General features: G+C 35.7%; 1 protein-coding gene across 3 annotated transcripts in view; it reads left to right on the top strand.

Annotated features, from left to right (window-relative positions):
• The window catches only part of PKN2 (protein kinase N2), a 144,782-nt gene that overhangs the window by 58,793 nt on the left and 67,691 nt on the right, over positions 1-18,298 (top strand). For all 3 annotated transcript variants that reach the window (XM_070367737.1, XM_070367738.1, XM_005888419.3), the window contains exon 3: positions 12,642-12,796. In XM_070367737.1, the coding sequence (XP_070223838.1) occupies positions 12,642-12,796 (155 nt within the window). The remainder of the gene's footprint in view (positions 1-12,641; positions 12,797-18,298) is intronic.

Here is an 18,298-nt window from a genome sequence, read left to right as displayed (position 1 = left end):
ATGATCAATAACCTCAGATATGCAGATGACACCACCCTTATGGCAGAAAGCGAAGAGGAACTCAAAAGCCTCTTGATGAAAGTGAAAGAGGAGAGTGAAAAGTTGGCTTAAAGCTCAGCATTCAGAAAACGAAGATCATGGCATCTGGTCCCATCACTTCATGGCACATAGGTGGGGAAACAGTGGAAACAGTGTCAGAGTTTATTTTTTTGGGCTCCAAAATCACTGCAGATGGTGATTGCAGCCATGAAATTAAAAGACGCTTACTCCTTGGAAGAAAAGTTATGAGCAACCTAGACAGGATATTAAAAAGCAGAGACATTAGTTTGCCGACAAAGGTCCATCTAGTCAAAACTATGGTTTTTCCAGTGTAATGTATGAATGTGAGAGTTGGACTATAAAGAAAGCTGAGTGCTGAAGAATTGATGCTTTAGAACTGCGGTATTGGAGAAGACTCTTGAGAATCCCTTGGACTGCAAGGAGATCCAGCCAGTCCATTCCAAAGGAAATCAGTCCAGAATATTCATTGGAAGAACTGATGTTGAAGCTAAAACTCCAATACTTTGGCCACCTGATGCGAAGAACTGACTCATTTAAAAAGGCTCTGATGCTGGGAAAGATTGAAGGTGGTTGGAGAAGGGGATGACAAAGGCTGAGATGGTTGAATGGCATCACTGACTCAATGGACATGAGTTTGAGTAAACTCCAGGAGTTATTGTTGGACTGGGAGGCCTGGCGTGCTGCAGTCCATGGGGTTGCAAAGAATCAGACACAACTGAGCAACTGAACTGAACTGAACTTGGCTGTGCAAAAGATTTTAAGTTTAGTTAGGTCCCATTTATTTTTGTTACTCTAAAAGGTGTGTCAAAAAAGATGTTGCTGAAATTTATGTCAAAGTGTGTTGTGCTTATTTTTTCTCTTAAGAGTTTTACAGGATCTGACCTGTAACCCACAATCCTATCCATGCTGTTTTTGTAAAATACTAAGAAAGTTCAATTAAAGGTTGTAGTAGTTATAAATTTTTTCAGCAAAATTACTTCAGTTGAGTGACATCTGACAAAGGTCACCCTGAGTACACAGAAATCGTGATTAAGATCCATTAATAACTAATGAGCATTTATTATAATCTGGACAGTTTCCAGATGACTGTATAAGGTAAGCATATCTGTTTAAACAAGAAAGCTGCATCTGGAGGGAAATAACACAGTTAACATAATTGTAACACAGGTCAAGAATCTGGAGCAGCTTATTTTAAAAATCAGTGTATAAGTAAAAACCAAAATGTTGACCAGTGAATAGTAACTGAGAGACATAGATTGTCTTTGTGAGAGTGGTAAATAAATAGGAAGATAGTGCTTCAGTATATTACTGCCTTTATTAATTTAGATTTGGCTAGATTTACTTCAATTATATTCAATTATATTTCCTCTTATTTAAAAAAAATTAAATAGTTTTGTTCCCTAAACAGACATCCTGGCTATACAAGACAACATTATGAATATTGAGCATTGGGAGTCAGCTAGGTGTAAAGACCATAGTTTATATAATCCAAGGTCTCATCCCAGCTGGGCCATCATGTATTTATGTGGTTGTATACCACTTGTAGTGGTACAGTCTCTCCAGGCCTTGTTTCTCATTCATAAAACAGAGAAAATACAGACTATTTATGCTCTTTCTATGGTGTTTGGTGAACAGGGGTTTTAATAGCCTAAGAAAAGGTCAAGTATGAGGCATTTAATTGTTGTTCTTTAGTAACTAAGTCATGTCCAACTCTGCAACCCCATGGGCTGTAGCTTGCCAGGCTCCTCTGTCCATGGGATTTCCCAGGCAATAATATTGGAGTGGGTTGCCGTTTCCTTCTCCTGGGGGATCTTCCCAACCCAGAGATCGAATCTGTGTCTCTTGCATTGCAGGCCAATTCTTTCCCACTGAGCCACCAGGAAAGTCCATGAGACATTTAAGCTTTTCTGAATCTGAGCATGAAACCTGTATTGGCATGTAAGTAAAATCTGAGGAAACTTTCCTGAGGCTGGGAAGTAAAGATTCAGTTACAATACTAACCTCCAAGAAAATCAAGGAAACAGTTTAAGGCTGAGCCTTAGTTAGAAGTCTTCTATGGATGAGGACTGCTCCTGTGTTCTAGAACTCTTAACTCATTTTGAAAGCCAACTGCTCAGTTGTGGATTTAGAGAAAATACTAAAAGCACCAGAAACAGTATATCTGTTGCTCTGCACATTGTTGGGGAAACTACTAGCAAATTCCATTTTTACTCATCTTTCTGCCCTTGGAAAATGTTATCCCTAAGGAGAATAACACGAATAACTAGAGAATTGGAAAAAACATATACTTCTGGTTCATTGACTAAGCTAAAGCCTTTGAATGTGTGGATCACAACAAACTGGAATATTCTTCAAGAGATGGGGATAGTAGACCACCTTACGTGCCTCCTGAGAAACCTGTATACAGGACAAGAAGCAGCAGTTAGAACTGGACATGGAACAATGGACTGGTTCAAAATTGGGCAAGGAGTACGTCAAGGCTGTATTAATGTCACCCTGCTTATTTAACTTATATGCAGAGTACATCATCCGAAATGCTGGGCTAGATGAATCACAAGCTAGAATCACAATTGCTGGAGAAATATCATCAACCTCAGATATGCAGATGATACCACTTTAATGGCAGAAAGGGAAGAGGAACTAAGGAACCTCTTGATGAAAGTGAAAGAGGAGAGTGAAAAAGTTGGCTTAAAACTCAACATTCAGAAAACTAAGATCATGGCCTCCAGTCCCATCACTTCATGGCAAATAGATGGGGAAACAATGGAAAAAGTGACAGACATTTTTTTCTTGGGCTCCAAAATCACTGCAGATGGTGACTGCAGCCATGAAATTAAAAGACGCTTGCTCCTTGGAAGAATAGGTATGTCAAACCTAGACTGTTTTAAAAAGCAGAGGTGTCGCTTTGCTGACAAAGACCCATATAGTCAAAGCAACGGTTTTTCCAGCAGTCAAGTATGGATGTAAGAATTGGACCGTAAAGAAGACTGAATGCTGAAGAATTGAACTGTGGTGCTGGAGAAGACTCTTGAGAGTCCTTGGACAGCAAGGAAAGCAAACCAGTCAATCCTAAAAGAAATCAACCCTGAATATACCCATTGGAAGGACTGATGCTGAAGCTCAAATACTTTGGCCACATGATGCAAAGAACTGACTCATTGGAAAAGACCCTGATGCTTGGAAAAATTGACGGCAAGAGGAGAAGGGTGTGACAGAGGATGATGATGTTGGATGGCATCACTGACTCAATGGACATGAGTTTGAGCAAACTCAGGGAGATAGTGGTGGACAGAGTGGCCTAGTGTGCTGCTATCCACGGGGTTGCAAAGAGTTGGACGCAATTTGGCAGCTGAACAGCAACAAGGAGCTTTTAACCATGTTGTATTTTCTGCTGACTTCTAGAGTGGTATTTCAAACCAAGATGGATTTTCTGGGCTTCATCTGAGAATTTATAGCCTTATTACCTTTTGGATAATTACCTGAATATAGGTATTATCCTACTGACTTTGCCTTTTGTCATGTTTAAAGTTGAACTCTTCTTTTCTGGAACACTGCCTCTAAATCTTTCCCTTTTGTTTTCTGCCTTGTTAATGGCATGGGCCCCATAATCTATAAATGAAATCTGACATTTACTATAGATTTCTTTCTCTCTTTTTTACTTTCAGGCTTCAGTGTAAGTCATTTCACCAAGCCTGTAGATTCTACCTCTGACACAGGTCTCGAATTTGTATTCTCAATCCTCACTGCTAAAGCCTCCAAGTTCAGGTTTAATCCAACCTAAACAGTGCTACCAGTAATTTTTACTTAGTATTCAGTTTTGATCCTGTTACTTTCTTGCTTTAAATCTCTCAATGACTTTCCATTCTTTACAGAATAGAGTACAAATTTGTAGCATTACAGAGATACCCTTCATATAATCTGGGCTCTGTCTCTTACTTCAATTCTGACGCTGTTCCTCCTAAATCTAATTTTCCCATCTCCTCCTACCATTTATATTTGCTTTCTCTCTCTCTCTTTTTTTAATCTTTCTTCACAAGTGTTTGGGGTGTTTGTGTGTTTGTATGTGTGTGTGTATTGGTAGAATCTAGGTGGTGGGAATATGGGTGCTCACTACACAATTCTTTGAATTCTTCAGTATACTTGAAAATGTTAATGTATGCACACATATACTATTTAGAAATGGACACGCATACCCCTTTATGTACGTTTATAGACTGTATCTTCTAAGCTGTCTGAGAAAAGGAATTTTTTTCTCAAGTCCTTTGCACAATACCTGAATATTTATGATGTAACCATTTCCCTGTGTTAAATTCCCTTTGTTCGAAATATCTAGGGTGGTTTCTGTTTGTCAACTAGACTCTTAGTGGTATACCTTCTTTCCATACCATATAAGAAATTTAGAATAATTTCAGTCTACTTAACTCCACTTATGTGCTGTCATCGTTCATATTCTAGTTCTATCATTGTATCTTCAATTCCATAAATTAGATTAATTATTATTTTATATAGTCATTGTTGGTTTACATTTATTTTCTTTGTACATCATTTCCTCATGCTTCTCAGACCTTCCTTCATTTTGTTTCTTTTTCTTCTTAAAGGTATAGACTTTAGAAAGATATTTTCTCTGGTATATCATTCTAGGTTGGAATTTAATTGCTATCAATAGCTGTAAACTATTATTTTATGTCTTCTGGATTGCCCTGTAGTTGAATAGGCAGCTGCCAGTCTAATACTTAAACTGTGCTGATATTCTGCCCTTTCTCCCTAGATGTTTTTAACAAGCTATTTGTCTACAGTGTTCTGTATAATGGTATAGGTTTCCTTTCATTTGATCTGCTTGGGATTTGTTGGGTTCCTGAATCTGAGATTTGTGTGTTTCATTGATTGTGAGAAGTGCTTAGCCCCTCTCCAATATTGCTCCTCCTCTATTCTCTCTTCTCTTTCATTTTGTTGCTCTAACTAGACGAATAGTAATTTCTTCAAGTCTTTGCTCATTTCTGTAATAATTTCTTTCTGCGTGTCCAGTTTGCTCTTGACCACGTATATTATATTTCTAATTCTGCTGTCCATCTATCTATATACATATATATATATATATTTTTACTACTACAATTTATGCTTAGTTTTGTTAATCTTTGACAGTCTCTTGCTTTAGTCATTCTTTTGATACGTTTTTAATTTAACTTTACCTATAAAATATACTTTTTCACATTTTGTGCAACATAATGACAACAAATGAAATCTTTGCTATGCTACTCCTAGTTTTTTCCTCACTCGTGGTGAATTTCTTTTTCTGCCTGTACTTTGTGATTTCTAATTGTTGTACATTTTCACTGGAACTTTACCTGTGGGAATTATTTTAGTGCCTGGATTTAAAGTGCCTTCTTTCAAAAAGGATTTGAATTTGTTTCTGTAAGATGCTTGAAAGCATTAATCTGAAGCCAATTAAAATCAATGCTTAGTTTTGGCAGGGTTGCATAGATAGTATGGTTTCCTGTGTCAAACCTGTATGAGAGCAATAGGAATTTTGTTTTTTGTTTTTTAAAGAATATCTATTTCCCTTCCCCCTAGTCACCCCAAGCCAAAGGCAAGTCAATAAATTCAGCTGTTATGGATGACAACTTTGAGGTTCCTGTCTTTAATCATGTTTTTCCTGATCTGACTACTTTGTAAGAGTCCTTAGGCCTTTTCTTGAACTCTTATTAAAATCCAAGCTTTCCTTTATTAGGATGATGAGAACCCAATAAGTACTTTTGTTCAGAAAAGCAAAACCATTCTCAGAAGCACAAAGGTACAAATGTCTACTTATATCTGTCCTGGAATTCTGTCACATGCATCATGAATGCACTGCCTCCTCCCTAGCCCCCAAGTGCAAGTAAGTCTGAGAAATCTTGCTTTTTTGTTTTTATTTTCCCCTTAAGCTGCCTCTTATTTTAAGCATGAAAGAAGGAGATTACACATGGAGTATTAAGTTAGTCAACCTACCTTGTCAGGTACTTAAAGACTTCAAATATTTGCTAGCTAATTTATTTGAGGTGTTTTGTAGCACTGTGATTTTTTTTATAACTGTTATCTCTTCTAGAGTTATTTTTGTGGAATTATAATTTCCTAGAATGTTTTCCAAAGCTATCACACACACAAAAAAACAGTTACAGGCCAATATCACTGATGAATATAGACACTAAAATCCTCAATAAAATACTAGCAAACCAAATCCAGCAATACATTAAAAGAATCATACACAACGATCAAGTGGGATTTAGCCTAGGGAAGCAAGGGTTTTTCAGTATACACAAGTCAATCAGTGTGATACACACCATTAACAAATTGGAGAAAAAAACTGTATGATCATCTCAATGGAAGCAGAAAAGACTTTTAATAAAATTCAACATCCTTTTATGATAAAAATTCTCCAGAAAATGAGTATAGAGAGAACATACTTAAACATAGTAAAGGGTATATATGGCAGTCCCAGAGCTAACATCATACTCAGTGGTGAAAAGTAGAAAGCACTTCCTCCAAGATCAGAAATAAGTCAAGATTCTCACCGCTTTTATTTAACATCATTTAGGAAGTCCTGCTGCTGCTGCTGCTAAGTCGCTTCAGTCGTGTCCGACTCTGTGCATCCTCATAGATGGCAGCCCACTAGGCTCCACCGTCCCTGGGATCCTAGCCACAGCAATCAGAGGGAGAAAAAAAAAAAGGAGTCCAAATTGGAAAGGAAGAAGTAAAACTGTCACTGTTTCCAGATGACATTGTGCTATACATAGGAAATCCTAAAGATGCCACCTAAAAATGCTTATCAATGAATTCAGTAAATTTGCAGGATATACAATTAATATACAGAGATCTATTGCATTTCTATACATTCACAATGAACAATCAGAAAGATAAATTAAGGAAACAGTCCCATTTACCATTGTATCAAAAAGAATAACTAAGGAGGCAAAAGACCTGTATTCCAAAAACTATAAGATTCTGATGAAAGAAATTAAAGATGACACAGATAGAAAGATAAACCCTGTTCTTGGATTGGAAGAATCACTATTGTTAAAATGACCATATTACTCAAGGTAATCTACAGATCAGTGCAATCTCTTATCAAAATACCAATAACATTTTCCACAGAACTAAAACAATTTTAGAATTTATATAGAAACACAAAAGTCCCTGAATAGCCAAAACAATCTTGACAAAGAACAGAGCTGTAGAAATCAAGCTCCTTGACTTCAGACTATACTGCAAAGCTACAGTTATCAAAGCAGTATGGTACTGGCAAAAAATCAAGGGAATAGGCTAGAAAGCCCAGAAATAAACCCATATTCTTATGGTCAATTAATCTATGACAAAGGAGGCAAGAATATACAATGGAGAAAAGACAGTCTCTTCAGCAAGTGGTGCTGGAGAAACTGGACAGCTGCATATAAAAGAATGAAATTAGAACATTGTCTATCGTCATGTACAAAAATAAATTCCGAATGGATTAAAGGCCTATTTAAATCCAAAAATGTTAAACTTCCAACAAGAAAACAGCAGAACACTCTTTGACATAAATCATGGTGATTATTTTTTGGAACCCTCTTGTAAAGTAAAGGAAATAAAAGCAAAAATAAACAGATGAGATCTAACTAAAAAGCTTTTGCACAGCAGAGGAAACCATTGATAAAACAAAAAATGTATTGAATGGGAGAAAATGTTTTCAAATGATACAACTAATAAAGGATTAATACCCAACATACGTAAACAGCTCATACAGCTCAATGCTTTTAAAAAAATTTTAAAATAGCCCAAAGAAATGAATAGACACTTAGCCAAAGAAGAAATGCAGATGGCCAACAGGCACATGAAAAGATACTCATTATTGCTAATCATCAGAGGAATGCAAATCAAAACCACAAAGAGGTATTGCCTCACATCTGTCAGAATGGCTATCATCAAAAAGCCTATAAAAAAACAAATGTCTGCAAGGAGATGGAGAAAAGGGAATCCTTGTACACTGTTGATGGGAATGTAAATTGGTGGAACCACTGTGGAAAAAAGTATGGAGATTTCTCAGAAATAATATGACTCAGTAATTGCACTCCTGGGTATATATCCAAAAAAAACCCAAACCACGAATTCAAAAAAAATGCATGCACCCCAATGTTCATAGCAGCATTGTTTATAATAGCCAAAGTATGGAAACGACTTAAGTGTCCATTCTCTGATGATAAAGAAGCTGTGGTGTGTATGTGTGTGTGTGTGTGTGTGTGTGTGTGTATATATATATATATATATAATGGAATACTATAATCAATATAAAAGAACAATTTTGCCATTGTAGTCACATGGATGGACTTGGAGGACATTGTGCCAAGTGAAATAAGTCAGAAAGATAAATACTATATGATACTGCTTATATGTGGAATTTAGAAAGTATGACAAATGAATATAACATAAAATAAGCAAAGTTGTTGCTAACAGAGAACAAGCTAGTGGTTACCAGAGAGGAGAGGAAAGTTGGGGGAGGGCAGTGTAGGTGTGGGAGAATGAGGTACAAACTATTGAGTGTAAGATAAACTCAAGGATATATAATACAATGCTAGTAATTACAAATATTTTGTAATAACTGTAAATGAAAAGTAACCTTTAAAAATTGTATAAAAGTTAAAAAAAAATTTAAACAAATAAACTAGAGAAAGTAGCAGGTTGAAAGAGAAAACAGCTAAAATCTAAAGAATACAGCACAGTGTTTTTCTAACCTCTAAATGAGTAAAAAGTGGGCTTTATAAAATAAGACATTTCTAAAGTTGAATTTCTGATTGGCTTATGTATACTTGTGACTTTTGCAAATTACTTAGTCTCTCTGAGTATGCTTTTTTATTTGTAAAATGAGGTTATATTACAAAATTTGTGAGTTCCTTTGGAGATTAGATGGCAGAAATATCGGCTGCTTAACTGAGCCCTGACACGTAATTTTATTGAGCCCTACGTTTTAGCCTAAGCACTATTCAGGATTTATCTTCACAGTAACACCCAATTTGTGGTTAGATAATTATAACACAGATATTAAATATCTGATTAAGATCACACCAATAAGTAACAGTCACAGGATTTTAACTCAGACATTCTGACCTCAAGAGCCCAGACTTTAACCATTGTGTTCTTTGTTTTTTTTAATTTTATTTATTTATTGGCTGTGCTGGGTCTTTGTTGTTGGTTACGGGCTTTCTATAGTTGGGGCAAGTGAGGGCTAGCTACTCTTTGTCTTGGTGTATGGTCTTCTTGTTGTGGAGCACAGGTTCAGTAGTTGTGGCACACAGGGCTTATTTTCCCTGTGGCATGTGGAATCTTCCCGGATCAGGGATCGAACCTGTGTCCTTTGCATTGATTGATAAGTGGATTCTCAACCATTGAACTGTCAGGGAAGTCCTCCAGTGTGTTATTTCTTATGTTCTTAAAATTCTTTTAAAACTCAAGATGTAATTTTCCGTGGAAACAGTATTAGACATTATAATATTACAAATTGACCAACTGATAGAATGAATGGCTATTTCAGTGTTGTGGACAACGTGCTTTAAATGTGTGAGAATTTCTTATTTAGTATCTTTAATAGTTTATAATCTAGTTTCTATGTAAATGCTTCCAGAGACAAGGGATTTTATTACATTTTTAAGGTAAACCATTTAATTTTTAGATAACTCAAAATATAAGGAATTTCTCTTTTTCTGTGATAAAAGTTTTGCTATCGCTACCTTTACCCATTGTTTCTAACTCTCTACCCTAAGAGAAGATTGTGAAAGGACAGCTTCTTTCATAATTTTTTAAATGTTTAGGCAAAAATCATTTCTCTTTCTCACTGTAGGCTAAACACCATCAAATATTTTATAAGTAATACATTTCCATACATGTCTCTAATGAGGACCTTTTAACTCTGATTTCATTCCAGTTCTTTTTAAAAATGTGCTTACTAGAAATTAACTTTATGTACCAGATTTTTTATAATTTTTTTTCCAAGAGTCTTATATCAGTTATGTTTTAAAAAAAGGGAAATGGAGGAGAAAACGTAATTGTTCATAAATCTGAATATACTTTTTAGTCATTACTGTAACGTGCATTTGATTTATGTATTCAGCAAACACTTGTACACTGACTAGTTCTAGTTAATGTTTATTGGATTTACTATGCACCCTGCCCTTTTCTAAGCTCTTTACACATAACATTTAGTCACAATAATTCTGTGGGGCAGAGGTCATATTCACTATTTAACAGATGAGAAATATGAAGCACAGAGCTATTAGATAATTTATCCCATATCTCATGGTTTGTACTAAATCTCAGGGCCCAAACTGAGATTCAGACCTAGGCACAACCTCTGAAGTGTGTGTGGGGGGGTGTGTTTGTGTGTATAGTTATGTCTTAATCTAGGCTACTTTAACAAAATACCATAGGGACTTCCCAGTGGTCTAGTGGATAACACTCCACACTACAAATGAAGGGGGGCCTGGGTTTGATCCCTGGCCAGGGAACTAAGATTACACATACCACAACTAAGCCTGTGAGCTGCAACTCCTGAGCCCACACACTGCAGCTAGAGAAGCCCTTGTGCAGCAATAAACACCCAATGAAGCCAAAATAAATAGTAAATAAAAATATAATAATAATTAAAGGAACTACTTCTTAGCAATTAAAAAAAGAATTTAAACAAAATTTTAATTGTTTTAAATTCTTTTTGTTTAAAGAATTTAAACAAAATACCATAGACTATGGTTTTTAAACAAAATACCATAAACTAGAAATTTGTTTCTCATGGTTCTGGAGGCTGAGAACTCCAAGATTAAGGTGCCAACATGGAGTTACAATGATGGTCCTCTTCCTCATTTGTAGACATCTTTTCACCATATCCTTACGTAACTAAGGGAGACTACCCTTATGACCTCATTACTCCTGAAAGCCTCACCTCCCAAGTTCTCTCACATTAGAGGTTCAACATATGAATTTTGGGGGTAAACAAACATTCTGTGAAATATGTTTAATAGTTCTTTTGTGTGCCTGAAAAATTATCTACCTTTTATAGTGGTTTTAAGTGTATGTCACTTATTAAAAAAATCAACTTTCGGAGCAGTTCATTTGTAATATGAGAATTTAGTAACAATAAAAACCATTCATGAATTTCAATCCTAGTTAATAACTCTGACTCTACCTATTTCCTGATGTGTAAAGCGTGCCTAATATCTGTCTCAAATGGTTGTTTTTCTTAAAGAATTAATATGCATGTATACACATATTTGTGTGTATAAATTATACTGTTAAATATGTAAGTATACACACAGAGTCTAGGACACTTGTTTACAGGACTTACAAACAGCTAAAAGGTAGCATAGCACAGCAATTATTAAGCTAGACTTTGGAACAGAACTGACTTACTAGCTGTATGACCTTGGGCAAGTTTCTTAACTTCCCTGTGCTGTAGTTTTTTTTCTGTAATATAGATATAATACTTGTTACAGGGTGGTTTATGAGGCCTAGTGAGTCAAGAAAGTCCTTAGATCAGGACTTACACCTTGTAAAGTAGCTATATAAATTATAAAATGGTATTATTTTGTATCAGTATATAACATAGTATCTGTATTTTTGTAAGTTCATTAACTTGGTGTGGATAAAACACAAAATAGTGAACTTCAATATGAGGAATTTTAGATATGTGGTCAAATTATTAGATGTGTTTCAACAATAATGGATTATCAAGAATAATTAGAATGTTGTATTTGAAGTTTTTGTTTTTGTTTCCAAATAAAAGTACCATGGTATGCTTTATGAAAAGCAGTGGACTTAAATTTTTGGTCTTCCTACACCCCCTACCATCATAGTCGAAAATAAAATGTGAAGACTTTATGCATACACTTAGATTATTACTTAATTAATGCTAGTATGATATTTGAAGTACCCTTAGTCCTGTTTATAAGTAATTATTTTAGTAGAGTTTGTTTGAGAATGCTTTATTTTCTAACTAATCAGGTAATAAGTAGGGAATTTAGTTTAATTGTTGAACAGATTAGTCAAAATGATTTAATTATAAAGTAATTGTGCTAGTAAAACTTTGAACAGTGATTAAACTCAGCTTCAGACTCAGGATAGTCACTTCTATAGTATCCTTGGCAGGTGGTCCTACAACTCCACTTGAATATTTTCCTGACTTAAATTCTCATATTATCTGTAAGTGTGAAAGTAAAGTTGCTCAGTCGTGTCCGACTCTTTGCGATCCCATGGACTGTAGTCTACCAGGCTTCTCTGTCCATAGGATTTTCCAGACAAGATTACTGGAGTGGGTTGCCATTTCCTTCTCCAGGGGATCTTCCTGAGCCAGGGATCAATCAAACCCAGGTCTCCTGCATTGCAGGCAGACGCTTTACCCTCTGAGCCACCAGGGAAGCCCATATAATAAATTCTCATATTATCTGTAAGCATAAGGAGATTCTATTTAAATGACTTTAAGCTTATCTCAAACTTTATAATTCTTTATTCTTTGAAAATATTAACTTGCAATTTTAAGCAGCAATTCATCCTAGTAAGTAATTTTTAATGTGCTGTTTGACTTACAGATTGCCCACGGACTCCAGATACTCCCAGTAGTGACTCTCGTTGTTCCACCAGCAATAATAGGTTGATGGCCTTACAAAAACAATTGGATATAGAACTTAAAGTAAAACAAGGTGCAGAGAACATGATACAGATGTATTCGAATGGATCCTCAAAGGTAAGTACAGTAAATAAATGTAGGCGTATACAGTTGATTCTTGTTATTCACAGATTTCCCCATGTGTGATTTAGCCTACCTGATAAAATTTATTTGAAACCCAGAATCAGAATTTGTGGCACTTTCACAGTCATTTGTGGACAGGGTACAAAGGTATAAAAAATTTATCTGATGTGAATGTTCACAGTCGATGTGAATGAAGTGATACTCTTCTTGTTTAAGCTCTTATACTGTAAACAAGTATCCTTTTCATGGTTTGTTTAGTACTACATTTCTTGCATTTTTTGCTTTTCATAATTTTACTGTTTAAGCACTATATTAGGATTTCTGAAATCTCTTTAACCTCCAAATTTATAAGTATTGACAATAAAACAAGTTGGAAACTAAAGATTTCTAAAGTAATACTTTCTAAATTGCTCATTTCTACCAAAATCAATCAGTACAACTTTTTTAAGTAGAATTGTCCGAGTAAAGGGTGCAGAGGAACTGTCCACAGAAAACTGCAACTTTTCTGTAAATCTATAGTTGTTCTGTTAATAAAACAAAATTTATTTAAAAAGATTTAAGCTATAATGAGTTTTCCATCACTACATACAGATCTTTAAGAAAGAACAAATGAAAAGAGAAAACATTCTATTGTTAATGATTGGACTCATCTTTGGGTGCTTTAGGGCATCTGGTATGGACATGTTACTCCTAATTGAAAACTAGTGTTATAGGGAGCACTTGTTATTAATGGGAGTGTGTCCTTTTTCTGAGATGTAATGTGAAAGAGAAAATGTTAGGAACAACCAAACCAGTTTAACATGAAGGTCCTTTCCAATCTAAGGTTTTATAGTTTTATAATTTTCAAAAAGTTTTAGAAAGGTGGATTTATCATAAAATCCACCCTTTTACTTTCAGCTTATTTAAAGATTTTTGTCTCTGTGAATTAGTTTCTTCCATATTTTAATAGAGATTTCATAATTTCAGAATAAAAGTGAGTAGGAATTTTTTTTTTTTTTTTTTTTTAAGTTTAGCAGGAATTTAAAATTGGGGGAAGAGAAGGGGACAGTGGGCGTCTTTGCTTGGAGACATGTACCTTACCTGTGTGTGTGTGTGTGTGTGTTTATAAATAAGATTTTTTTAAGCTTAAGTGTGAAAATTAGTTTCATTATGTGCCATATTTCAAAATAATTTTAAAATTATTTTTAGAGAAATGTATTGTTCCTACTTGATATATTACTTACATGATTTAATACTTAATAGTATACTACTTCACTAACTTTGAACTTTTATTATGGGGTAGTAGAGTTGATTTTTCTGTGTTATTATTTTTAGTATTGATCATTAGTTTGGGTTTTTGTTTTTGTTTTTTTCCCACTTTTATCAAATGTTATTTTGGGCTTCCTTTTTAAAAAGCAAATATGGTGTTCTTGAAACTGTGAATGCACCATATTATGCTGAGTGTTTTGAAATGAAAACATTCTGGAGTAAACTTTTAACCTAGGGTTGATGGATTAGATTAAGAGATTGATGAATCCTTGAAGTTATAAGAAAATTGTAGCCTGCCAGGCTCCTATCTCCATGGGATTTTCCAGGCAAAGATACTGCAGTGGGTTGCCATTTCCTTCTTCAGGGGATCATCCTGACCCAGGGATTGAATCTGCATCTCCTGCATTGGCAGGTGGATTCTTTACCACTGAGCCACCAGAGAATCCCCATATTCTGATACATAAGATGAATAAGAGGATGAATAAGAGTGCCACAGGTTTCGCCGTACTCTCAAAGTGGTCTGTAAGCAACACCCTCCCTTTCCCAAATTTAATAGATTTATGGATGTATTAAAAGGAAAACATAACTTATAATAACCACAGGTTGAAAAATAAAGAGGCCTGTGAGTAGAATCTGATAAAACAAATGGGTAATTTCCATTTGTTTTTAATTAGCCTTTTATTTTTGATTAGATTCATTAATTTGAGAAGGGGTCAAGTTCAATATCCAGAGCATATCAACAGCCATTATAGTCTTTGAGATAGGTCTGTGAGTTATTCTTGTCTAGATTTGGTTCTAATAGTAATAGTCATCAGTTCTAGCAGTTATTCTCGATGAAAAGCCATGAACTAATGGGGAAATATCTGAATCTCCAGAAAGGCACAATAAGACTTTTTCTTTTTTCCTTTTCCCCCACTGAAAGAACTTTAAGCAATGAGGTATAGTGAGAGGTGTAGCTAGCTTAAAGACAAACCAGATTATAAGTACTTTGTACAAAATTAAGCAGTTGAAATTCTGTCTTATAAGATGTGTGGAGCTGCTAAAAGACTTTTAGCAAAGAAAATATGTGTTCAGATTTAAAATCTGGATAGTTCACATCCATCTTCCTCAGACTTGAAAAATTAATGAGAGGGTCAAGTCTACAGACAGCAAGTTTAAGGAAGCTTTTGTAGTAGTTCAGGTTAAACATGCTTAAAGCCTCTTACAGCACCAGTAAAAAAAAGAAAAAGACAGAGTCAAGCAGTTTTGGTAGAATAAATATTATGTACTGTCTGGATATGAGGAAGAAGGAAGAATCAAAGATAATTCTTAGATTGGTTATATGAACAGACTGATAAATGGTAGTATCCTTCACAAAAATAGGTATTTCTTAATGAGGAGCAGATTTAGGGATAGGTATGACTAATTCAATTAGGCAGTAGATAGTCCCCTTCAGAATTTTGCTTATTTGATTCTGTGATACAGTTTTTACCCCTGTGCATGTTAGAGCCTGAGTTGTCCTTTTGAAAGGTAAGTCAGATATTTTCACATGCTTATTAAAAACCCTGCAGGGACTTTCTAGTAATTTTAGAACAAAATCTTACAAAAGAGTCCTTACTGTGATCTGCAAGTTCATACATGATTTACCCCTGGCTACCTTCCTACCTTATCTTCTAAAACTCTCTCATTCGCTCTCATTACACTCTAGCCATACTGGCGGCTTTACTGTCTTTTGGACATACCAAGCACACTTACCTCAGAGCCTTTGCATTTACTGTCTCTGCCTAGATAGCTCTTCTCCTAAGTACTTTCATGGCTTTCTCACTTCATTACAATCTGTGCTCATATGGTACCACTTCGAAAAGTTCTTCATTACTATCCTATGTAAAATAGCACCCCCTGCCTCTCTTTATCCCTTTCACTGCATCACCTCTACCTGAAGTAATACACAATTTCTTTATTTTCAACATTAAAATGCAAATTCATGGCTCTTAAATAGTACATTGATTTTCAGAATAATTTCTGAGGGCTTGATAAGACATGTTGAAGAAATGTTCCCTATTCTTATATTCAGATGACAGACCAAGGTGTTCATTAATATATTGGATTATTTCTAGCCTCTACCACTTTTGAAAAAAAATGCCTCTACGTTTTTTCATTCTCTTTCATCATTGAAAATACCTGGCCATCTATCTAGGCCTTCCTTTCCCAGTCTTTTAAAACAGATAGCCAGTGGGAATTTGTATGACTCAGGAAACTCAAACAGGGGCTCTGTAATAACCTAGAGGGGTGGGATGGGGAGAGAGGTTCGAGAGGGAGGGGACATGTGTATACCTATGGCAGATTCATGTTGCTTGGCAGAAACCAACAAAATTCTGTGAAGCAATTATCCTTCAGTAAAAAATAAAAATAAAGTTCACATATTCCAGTCTTATATATACCAAGGGAACATTTCATGCAAAAAAGGACAGAAATGGTATGGACCTAACAGAAGCAGAAGATATTAAGAAGAGGTGGCAAGAATATACAGAACTATACAAAAAGATCTTCATGACCCAGGTAATCATGATGGTATGATCACTCACCTAGAGCCAGACATCCTGGAATGCGAAGTCAAGTGGGCCTTAGGAAGCATCACTGCAAACAAAGCTAGTGGAGGTAATGGAATTCCAGTTGAGCTATTTCAAATCCTAAAAGATGATGCTTTGAAAGTGCTGCACTCAATATGCCAGCAAATTTGGAAAACTCAGCAGTGGCCACAGGACTGGAAAAGGTCAGTTTTCATTAGAATCCCAAAGAAAGGCAGTGCCAAAGAAGGTTCAAACTACTGCACAATTGCACTCATCTCACACACTAGTAAAATAATGCTCAAAATTCTCCAAGCTAGGCTTCAACAGTACGTGAACTGTGAATTACAGATGTTCAAGCTGGTTTTAGAAAAGGCAGAGGAACCAGAGATCAAATTGCCAACATCCACTGGATCATCAAAAAAGCAAGATGGTTCCAGAAAAACATCTATTTCTGCTTTATTGACTCTGCCAAAGCCTTCAACTGTGTGGATCACCACAAACTGGAAAATTCTTCAAGAGATGGGAATACCAGACCACCTGACCTGCCTCTTGAGAAACCTGTATGCAGGTCAGGAAGCCTCAGTTAGAACTGGACATGGAACAACAGACTGATTCCGAATAGGAAAAGGAGTACATCAAGGCTGTATAATGTCACCCTGCTTATTTAACTTCTATGCAGAGTACATCATGAGAAACGCTGTGTTGGGTGAAGCACAAGCTGCAATCAAGATTCCCAGGAGAAATATCAGTCACCTCAGATATGCAGATGACACCACCCTTATGGCAGAAAGTGAAGAGGAAATAAAGAGCCTCTTGATGAAAGTGAAAGAGGAGAGTGAAAAAGCTGGCTTAAAGCTCAAAATTTGGAAAACTAAGATCATGGCATCTGGTCCCATCACTTCACGGCAAATAGATGGAGAAACAGTGGAAACAGTGGCAGACTTTATTTTGGGGGGGCTCCAAAATCACTGCAGATGGTGATTGCAGCCATGAAATAAAAAGACACTTATTCCTTGGAAGGAAAGTTATGACCAAGCTAGACAGCATATTAAAAAGCAGAGACATTACTTTTGTCAACAGAAGTTCGTCTATTGAAGGCTATGGTTTTTCCAGTGGTCATGTATGGATGTGAGAGTTGGACTATAAAGAAAGCTGAGTGCCAAAGAATAGATGCTTTTGAACTGTGGTGTTGGAGAAGACTCTTGAGAGTCCTTTGTAGAATGCGGAATGCTAATTACTAATAGTCAACTATTTTATCTAGTCTGTTAGGCTGTGTGCTCAGTCACGTCTGACTCTTTGCAGCCCCATGGACTGTAGCCCGCCAGGCTCCTCTGTTCATGAGATTCTCCAGGGAAGAATACTGGAACGGGTTGCCATTTCATTTCCTTCTCCAGGGGATCTTCCTGACACAGGAATCAAACTCACATCTCTTGCATCTTCTGCATTGGCAGGCAGATTCTTACAACTAGTACCATGTGGTCTGTTAGGTTGAACCAAATGAAATTGCTATTTGTTTAGTTAAAATCAGTCAGATATTGGCATGTTCTTATGGTTCAACCTATTTATATAAAATTTTTCTCATAATCTTAGGATAAAAATCAATATTTTTGTAATGTATAAACCAAGTCTTATGCTTTGGATCTAGCTTTTCTCTTGCCTTGAATGTATTAGGTGCTCAATAAATAAGTCCATTGAATGC

Source organism: Bos mutus, chromosome 3 (assembly GCF_027580195.1).
Source record: "Bos mutus isolate GX-2022 chromosome 3, NWIPB_WYAK_1.1, whole genome shotgun sequence".
In the NCBI taxonomy this organism is placed as follows: Eukaryota; Metazoa; Chordata; class Mammalia; order Artiodactyla; family Bovidae; genus Bos; species Bos mutus.
Note: the sequence above shows the minus strand (reverse complement) of the source record. Positions and strands in the feature narration are given on the sequence as shown.